This window comes from Geotrypetes seraphini, chromosome 16, assembly GCF_902459505.1.
Source record: "Geotrypetes seraphini chromosome 16, aGeoSer1.1, whole genome shotgun sequence".
In the NCBI taxonomy this organism is placed as follows: Eukaryota; Metazoa; Chordata; class Amphibia; order Gymnophiona; family Dermophiidae; genus Geotrypetes; species Geotrypetes seraphini.
Window position 1 is genome coordinate 14,839,262 of NC_047099.1, and position 9,633 is coordinate 14,848,894.

General features: G+C 41.2%; 1 protein-coding gene across 1 annotated transcript; it reads left to right on the forward strand.

The window, feature by feature from the left end:
• Nucleotides 1-3,358: 3,358 nt before the first annotated feature.
• LOC117349717 (olfactory receptor 11H6-like) lies at nucleotides 3,359-4,285 on the forward strand. The gene has a single exon (XM_033923309.1). The coding sequence runs from the start codon at nucleotides 3,359-3,361 to the stop codon at nucleotides 4,283-4,285; it is 927 nt and encodes a 308-aa protein (XP_033779200.1).
• The last annotated feature ends 5,348 nt before the right edge of the window (nucleotides 4,286-9,633 follow it).

Consider the following 9,633-nt stretch of genomic DNA (forward strand, 5'->3'; position numbering starts at 1 on the left):
TCTCCTGGAAATGTCCAGCTAGATTCTTTTATAAACCGCCTAGAACTGCAAGGTACGGGCGGAATAGAAGTCATTAATGTAATGTAATGTAAGAAGAAGAACCAAGAGACATGAATTAATCTGTTTACACAATTGCTAAAGTAATGGCTTCCTTCGGGGTGAGCATACTCTCAGTGGGCTTTAAAGATTCTCCATTGATCCAGGCTTCCCATTTGGTCTCTCAGCAGGGGACTTTTAGCCCCCCTGGAATCTCGGTCCTCTATAAACATAGGTCCTTAGGCTCAGGGCATGTGAACAGAGGAAAAGAGTTGCTTTTTCTCTGCCACTGAAAATCACAAGCTGAAAGAGATTGAAATGTTACACTCTATGCTTTTTCTATCAGCGACAAATAGGATGCTGAATTCAGCCATCTACCCAGATTTCCTGATCCAACATTACCTGATTTAAGTATTGACAAGTGAATTATAAAATACTTAATTATAGGCTGAAGATTATAAGATCCAGCTAGAAGTAAGTATCAACAGGAATATAAAGAACTGAATTTTGTTATAGATTTTCAAATACAAGCAGTCCCCAGGTTAAGAGTGAGTCATGTTTTTAAAGCTGTTCTTAAGTCGGATTTGTATGTAACTTAGAACATTTAGATTTTAAGATTCTTGCTGCTAACCTCTGCTCCCAGCTGACAAAAGGGTCAACCTTCAATGGCTGGGAGGGTGTAGATGGGCTGGAGTAAGTCTTAACAGAGATTTCGGCAGTTGGAACCCAAGCACAGTACCGGGTAAAGCTTTGGATTCTCGCCCAGAAATAGCTAAGAAGAAAAAAAAAAAAAATTTAAATTGAATCAGGTTGGGCAGACTGGATGGACCATTCGGGTCTTTATCTGCCGTCATCTACTATGTTACTATGTTACTATATGTCTCTACCAGTTTTCCCTCTAAGGTACAGCACGAACAACCACACATTGGTCTTAATATGGCCATGCATCATTCCTGAATCTGCTGCAGGAGAAGTGTAGGAGTCTATGCCACTGGAAATACTGCTCAGTGAAATCAAATGAAGCTGAAAAGATATTAAGACTGTGTTGTTTGATAAATTCATTTCTTAACTGAAGCTCTATTGATAACATAAATTTTACATTGTGTATATACAGAAAACATGTTGTTGTATTTCTTTTAACTATTTGTATTTCGCTGAGTGACCAGCTCTCTTCTGTGTAAACCACCTAGAAATCATTTGATTGAGGCGGTATAGAAGAATAAAGTTATGTTATGTTTTGTAATATGTTCTTAGGTACAAGTCAGGCTTCTGGAACTCGGGGTCTCCCTGTACAACACTGCAAAGTCATGAGTTCTTTCCTTCTATCCCTGAACAAGCCTTTCTTTGTTTTCATTATCCAACATTGTGGACTCATATTTTCTAGACAGTACGTATATATCTCAGTATTATATAACAACAAAGAAAAGGTTGGCAGATAAAGACCTGCATGGTCCATCCTGTCTGCCCAACAAGGTGGCCAGGGTTGAATCTGGCAATCTGCACAGGTTCCACTGGTATACTTTATCTCTGTCTCTCACTGCCAATTTTAGAGCACAGATCGTGGAAGTCTGCCTTATACTGCTCCTAATTCCCAACCATCAGAGCTGTTGTCGAAGCCCACACCAGCCTTCATGATGATCTGTTTATGCCATTTACAGGACCCAGATTGTAGACATCTGAACGTTATTGGTCTTATTTCCCAACCTCTGAAGCTGCTGTCAAAGCTCACTCCAGGTATGAGGTCATTTAAGTTTTCCTTTAATTGGTTTCCATCTTTTTTCTATATAGTGTTCCTCTCTTTTTATCTCGCACATTCTTGAATTCTGTAACTATTTTTGTCTTTACAGCCCCCTGTGATAGGGTCTTCTAAAATTCAACCATGAAATCATCCTAAAAATGTTCTTATCCTAGCAAATATTTTTTAACTCGTTCATGTTTTTTATTTTTTAATAATTAAATACAATTAGTAACATCCTCTTTCTTGTCCCAATCTGCATATAAATGGTAATTCCATAAAGTGAGTGATATGTGCACACCCTTTTTATATGCCACCTAAATGCTATTCTGTTGTATAGCACAAGGGGCGTGCACAAGGGTGGATCGTAGATATAAAGCTGATCCTTACCCCACTTTTGATTGAACTACATCAGTTGCCTACTCAATGTCAGATGACTCAAAATTATATGTGTTGCTCGTACAGCTTATCTCTCTGGTCAACCTTTTTATTGTTCCCTTATACTCCATTACACCCTTATAGATTACTTGATTCACATTGGTTTTACCAGCTCCCAGAAAGGCACATTATATCAATTCACCAGAAATTCTGCCTTCTTTTTCTTTGCTCCAGAATTATAGAACACCCTTCCAACCTCAATTTAGTCAGAAGTAGTGTTGAAGAAATTCAAATCTCTCCTCTATATATATCACTTTAGCCTTGATTTTGATGAGTACTATGCGGAAGCAGATTGACTCTGAATGAATTAACAGAATGAAGGATATGGATACATTCTGGATATTATGATCTCCTGTGTATTTGCAGTACATTTTCTCTGTGATGATCTTGCATTGCCTTTCTTTTCTGTCCTAATTTTTTCTATGATTGTGCAGCACTTTGGTCTGTACATTAGTTTAAGTTTTATAGCAAGAATTCAATAAATATAAACATACTTACATATTTACAAAATACTGTAAATTATGCACTTAACAGCTGCAGGTCTGCATCCACACTTATGCCACCTTTATGGCTAAGTCTCAGTGCTTTGGAGACTACAACTGGTGTTTACTTACCCCCTCTTCTATGAAACCGCACTAACCGTTTCTAGCATGGGGAGCCACGCTGAATGGTCCATGCTGCTCTCGACGCTCATTGAGTTACTTTGAGCATCGGGAGCCATGTAGGCCATTCAGCGCTGCTCCCCACACTAGAAACCGCTAGTGCGGCTTTGTAGAAGAGGGGGTTAGGATCCATTCTTATATTTAGCTAGGGCAGCCATGCTGCTTTTATAAGGCTCTTGACTGATGATTAGACCACTTTATTTTTATGTGCCTTGTTGACATTGAGTATTCCCTGAAGAAGGCATTTCTTTAGATCAAAACTAGGATCTTTGTTGAGACAAGAATTCATTAAATAAAACTGCCATTTTGGTGAATTTTACATCTTTCTTGCTTTTTTAATAAAAATTATTTAGCACCCAATCAGTGTGATTATATGACCGTAGGAGATGTTAATAGAATAAATGAAGAAGAAAAGTACATTTGACTTTAAAAAAGAAGATGTGTACTGTATATTTTAGTTCTTATTCCTCTTTCCAGGCTAAACGGCATGAAGTGGAGCAACAACCAAACTAAAGTGACAGAGTTTATTCTCCATGGACTCTCCAGCAAACAGGAAGTTCAGACTGCTCTTTTTACACTCTTCTTGGTTGTCTATACCCTCACCTTAGTTGGGAACACGATGATCATTGTGGTGGTATACTCAGATCTTCGTCTACATAAACCCATGTACATCCTCCTCTGCAACCTATCTTTTGCTGAAATCTGGTACACAACCAGCACCGTCCCAAATATGCTTTATAGCTATCTGTCAAAGAACAAAGCCATTTCCTTCAAAGGCTGCATCCTGCAGTTTTATTTCTTTTTTTCTTTCGGAACGACAGAGTGTTTTCTTCTCACCGTCATGGGTTATGATCGATATTTAGCCATATGTCAGCCTCTCCGCTACAACGTTTTAATGAGCAGCAGAATATGTGTGGGTCTTGCTACATCTTGCTGGATTGCTGGGTTCTTCTGGTTTGTGATACCCATAATATTAATATCGAAGTTGCCCTTCTGTGGCCTGAATGAAATTAATCATTTTCTGTGTGATCCAGGGTCTCTGCTTGAACTTTCCTGTCTAAGGGACTATGCTACAGAAACAACCAGCTCTACTTGCAGCTCACTATTGCTCCTCAGTACCTTCTCCTTCACTGTCATCTCTTATGTTTTCATTCTACGCACTGTAGTAAAAATCCCTTCCTCATCTGGACGCCATAAGGCCTTCTCTACTTGTGCTTCTCACCTCATAGTGGTGACCATGTTCTTTGGATGTGTTATGTTCATGTATATGAGGCCTTCAGGGAACCATCCATTTTATGTGGATAAGGTGGTGGCGGTCCTCTATACTATCGTGACTCCTCTGTTGAATCCAGTAATCTACAGCTTGAGGAACAAGGAGTTTTTAGAGTCAGCAAAAAAGGTCTTGAGTTTTTAAAATTTTCACTGAATATATATATGTTGAAATGTATTTTAAGGATAAATAATTGTCAAACCCATTCTATTTACCTTCCATTTACAAATCTTCTTTTTTCCCCTTCTTCTACATATAGTATAAATTTATCTAAACTAATGATGACTAGATTTTAGCATCTCAAACAGAGTGCCAAATCAGAGGAAGCTGGATACAAAAAAAGAGAAAGGAAATTAACTACAATAGGCCAATTCAATATAGAGAGCCAACTTAAAATGATTCATAGTACACATAAGGATACCTCTCACCCTTCCTAATCTAATCTAATCTAAATCTTGGGTTTATATACCGCATCATCTCCAACAGGTGGAGCTCGACACGGTTTACATGGTTAGGAAGCAGCGGAACTCCAGTGGGTTTATAAAAGTAAGTAAGAGAGAGGTTAGGTGTGATAATAATAGGGAGGGGACGGGTTACGTTTTGGAGAAGAGCCAAGTCTTCAGAAGCTTACGGAATGGTAGAAGGGGGCTCAAGTTGTGGAGAGGGGAAGGGAGACTATTCCAGAGCTGAGCGATTCTGAAGTGGAGGGAGGACCCGAGTTTACCGACGAGGGAGATACCCTTTGAGGAGGGGAAGGATAGTTTTAATTTTTGCGTGGATCTGGTGGAGAATGGATTTGAGGAATTCCAGGATAGAGGAATAAGAGGTGGAAGGATGCCGTGGAGCATCTTGAAGGTTAAGCAGGCACATTTAAAATGGACCCTGGAGATGACAGGAAGCCAGTGCAGCTTGGACAGGAGTGGAGAGGCATGGTCAAATTTGCTTTTTGAGAAGATAAGTTTGGCCACGGTGTTCTGGATTAGTTGGAGTCTGTGGAGGCTTTTCTTTGTTAAGCTAAGGTAGATGGAATTGCAATAGTCCAATCTGCAGAGGATGATGGACTGTACGAGCACGGCAAAGTGTTTTTGGTGGAAGCAGGACCTCACTTTCCTCAGCATGTGAAGGCTGTGAAAGCATGTTTTTATCAGGGAGTTGAGGTGGTCGTTGAAGGATAGCGAGGAATCTATGGTGATGCCCAGAACTTTGCTAGAGAACTCTAGTTGTAGAGAGGTGCCTGTGGGCAGTGGGATGGAGGTGGGTAAATGATCAAGTTTGGGGCCAAGCCAAAGTAGTTTGGTTTTGGATTCATTTAGTTTCATTTGTACAGCAAGAGCCCAGGATTGAAGTTTGGTTATGCATGAAGAGATGTTTGCTGCGAGATTGGTGAGGTTTGCGTCGGTCTCGAGGAGGATCAGGATATCGTCAGCGTAAGTGTAGAGTATTTCTAGGGGGGAAAGGTGGAGGAGGTTCAGGGAGGACATATAAATGTTGAAGAGGATAGGGGATAGGGGGGAGCCTTGTGGAACTCCACATGTCGGTTTCCACGGGGAGGATGAGGTACCATTCTTGGTGACGATGTAAGAGCGAGAACGTAAGAAATTCGAGAACCAGTCAAGGACCGTGGAGCTGATGCCTATCTCGGAGAGTAGGAGGATTAAAATGTCATGATGGACAACGTCGAAGGCTGCAGAGAGGTCGAATTGGAGTAGAACGGCAAATTTTTTATGAGAGTGGAGTTGTTGGATCTTCGAGGTTAGGGAGGCCAGGAGGGTTTCAGTACTGAAGTTGGGTCTGAAGCCGTATTGATACGGTAGGAGGATAGAGAATCTTTCCAAGTAGGCTGAGAGTTGGGAGGAGACAATGGACTCAAGCAATTTGGTTAGGAGTGGGATGTTTGCTATAGGGCGATAATTGGATGGGATGGAGGGGTCTAGGTCAGCCTTCTTCAGTAGGGGGGTCAATGCAATGTGTCCCATTTCAGGTGAGAAGAGGCCTGATAGTAGGGCAGAATTTATGAGTTTGGTGAGAGATGAGATGGCCTGTGTGGGTATTTTCTCAAATAGATAGGATGGAAATGGATCCAAGGTGCAGTTACAGGATTTCAATTTCAGGCAGAGTTTGAGGACCTGCGATTCGGATACTTGCTCAAAGGCAGTCCAGGATCTATTGACTGGGACAGGGGTGATGAGATTTGGAGTGGGATTAGGGGTGGCGAGTACTAGGGAGTTGTAGGAAACTGCGGGAGGGAAGGAGCTTCTTAAGATGGTGACCTTTCCATTGAAGAAGTTTGCTAGTAGATCGGCTGATGGGGAGGAGGGGAGTATGGAAGGGTTGGTGTTGGGGATTAGGGAGCGCCAGATATTGAACAGCATGCTGTTCTGGTTGTTTGATCTCGAGATCTTGTCACCGTAAAAGTTTTTCCTAGCGCTTTTGAGTGCGTTGTTGTAAAATTTAATGTTGACTCTCCAGATTTGTTTGTCTGTGGGGGATTTAGATTTTTTCCAGATGCTTTCCAGGGATCGACATTTTTGTTTTAGTACCCTGTGGTGTGGGAGGTACCAGGGGGCCTTACGGGAGTAGGTGACGGTTTTGGTGGAAAGCGGGGCAAGAGAGTGGTAGGTGGATTCTGAGAGAGTAATCCAGTTGTGCCAGTTGGTTACAGAATCTGAAGGCTTAGGCTTGGATGAGAGATTGTCGAGAAATTTGGACCAGAACTTATCGCTTGAAATTTTCTTGCGGAAAGTAATGGACTTAGAGGTATGGGGTGAGGTTCCAAGGTGTGACATGAAGATGGGGAGGGAGAAGGTTCCTAGGAAGTGGTCGGACCAGGGGACGTGGTCCCAACGGATGTCATCGATCGAAGTTTTGTAATCCGTGAGATCGAGGAAGCTGATGATGTCTAGTGTGTGGCCTCTATCGTGGGTTGGAGAGGGGGCGGGGGGAGAGAAGCCAAGGGAAGAGAGGAAATTATTGAAATCAGATGCATCCTTGCTGGTGGTGTCATCGAGGTGGAGGTTGATGTCACCGATGATCAGAAGTCTTTGGAACTTAAGGAACGCGTTAGATATGGTCTCGTAAACAAGCTGTGAGGGTTCATAGACTACATAAGAATGTTGATCCAAATAAACTTTACTTTTAAAAGGAAACCTTAACTGCAACTTACCCCTCCCAGAGAAATTATTTTTTTAAGAAAAATTAGGCATCTACTTTTCATTATAAATTAAAATGTTCTTTAATTTAAGATGAAAACATGTATATTAGAAGATATAGAGCTGACTAAAAAACACACTGGGCCATATTCTGTAAATGGTACCATACATTAGGCAGTGGTAGGTTTAATTGGTATAGTAATTGCACCATTTAAAAACCAATTAAAAATCCATTTTTAAAAAGTAGGCATCGGCACTAGCTTAGCCTAATAGGCACCAGAATCATGGCTATGTCACATGTGGGAAGCACAGCACTTGCTTGGCTATCTTGGGCCAACTTTTTTAAAAAATTGGCATTTTAAAAAAGTAAGCACCGGCAAGGGCACCATTTTTAAAAAGTAGGTACTGGCAAGGGCCTACCCTAATAGGTACCACAATCATGGCTATGTCGCTTGCGGGAAGCACAACACTTTCATGACAATCAGGTGTGCTTTAGTGTTCACTGCTTGAGGCCTCATGGGCACATGGTGGGCCCACTCAATTTCGAGTGGGTGGCTGAAATTCAAAGAAAGAACTGAAGAAAGCCACTTCTCAAAGAATGCACAAGGATCAAACCCTTCTATGCCTTCATGTAGCCCAACAATCTGTAAATTGTTATGATGGCAGCGGTTACCATAGTCCTCCAACTGCATCTTGATGGTATGTAAAGCTTTAAGATCCACCCATTGATTAAGGGAAAACTCATCAAAGCAATGCAATTTCTATTCCAGGGTTTCAATTTGGGTATGCAGGTCTGAGAGCTTAGAAGTAATAGTATACATCTTGGTTTTAATAGTTTTGATGTCTTCCTTATTGTCTGACAGCATTGTGGTTATATTACGTAGCTGCTCCATCATTTCTGCCATATTATAACATAACATAAGACTCACTTGTATACCATAAATACCGCTAAGTTCTATGCAGTTCACAAAAGATAAAGAATACAGGTGAATACTACAACAAAGAGCTAACTTCCAAAAGATAATATAAAAAGATGTGTTTTTAAAGCACGTCAAAACTGTTGGTAGGAGTTGGAAGATGTAAATATATAGTTCAGATCCTTAGCCCATAAAGCCACTTGAAAAGACAACAGACGCTCCTGGAATTTTTTAAATTCCTTTGAAGATGGAAAAGAGTATAGCGCAAGAGATTTCCTAGAATGTTTGGAATTCGTGATGAAAGATTCCATAAAATATTCTGGGATGAGACCTGTTAATGCCTTAAAGCAAAAACATCCAAACTTAAACTTAATCCGCACCTCAACCAGCAACCAGTGCAACTGACAATAGAAAAAGATAACATGATCATACATATTCAGATCATAAGTGAATCTAACCGCTGCGTTCTATATTATACACAGTCTTTGGAGATTTTTTTGGACTCCAGCAAGGTAAACAATATTGCAGTAATTGAGTTGACTAAGAACAAATGATTGTACTAACAGTCAAAAGGAATTTATGCTCTACTGGTTCTTAGTTTCCACAACACTTAGAAGCCCTTTTAAACCATTGAGTCAACCTGATTTTTCATAGTAAGATTTTGATCAAAAATTACTCCAAGTATCTTTATAGTTGGTTGAACAATGTATGTTTTATCATTTAAAATAATGGATGTAGAAAGGTGGAGGCCAACCAAGATGGTGGTTTGAGTCTCCACGGAGATGCTGCCTTGGTCAGTTTGGACTTTTTTCCTACCTTCCTATGGTGAAGAGAAAATCGAAGACCCAGGTTTTCCTGGAGGAGCCTATTTCTGTCCAAACTGGCCCGATGGACGCCTTTCTGGAACGTGGCTCCCGAGCGCAATCGCTGGAGGGAAATTCCTTGGCTGGGGAGGGTGTGCAGGCTGAGGCACCCAAACTCTCTTTCGAGGTGGCCACACTGTACCCGGATGAACAGAGCCCGCCAGCACGCCCTGGAACGTCAGAGGAGTGGTTGGAGGTTAACCTGACGCAGGATGTCCCTTTGCCATTCCAGCAGGGAGCGAGTACCAATCCTGGAGGGAAGCAGGAGAAACGCTTTGAACCATCAATGCGGTTGGCAGGGGAACTTCAGTAAACCCAGGTTATTTCAACAATTGTAGCTGGGTCAACAGGTACTGTAGTTTCTAATATGGACCTTAGAACTGAGATTGTTCCCCTATAAAGGCCCAAGGTCTTCAACATGGAAACAATTTGGGAAGCTATATCTAATTTACAAATTTCTATGGGTAATCAAATGGAACAACTTTCTTCAAAGTGTACAACGGTACTATTAGAAAATCGTGAATTGAAGATAAGGACATTGACTTTGGAAAATAAATTGGATG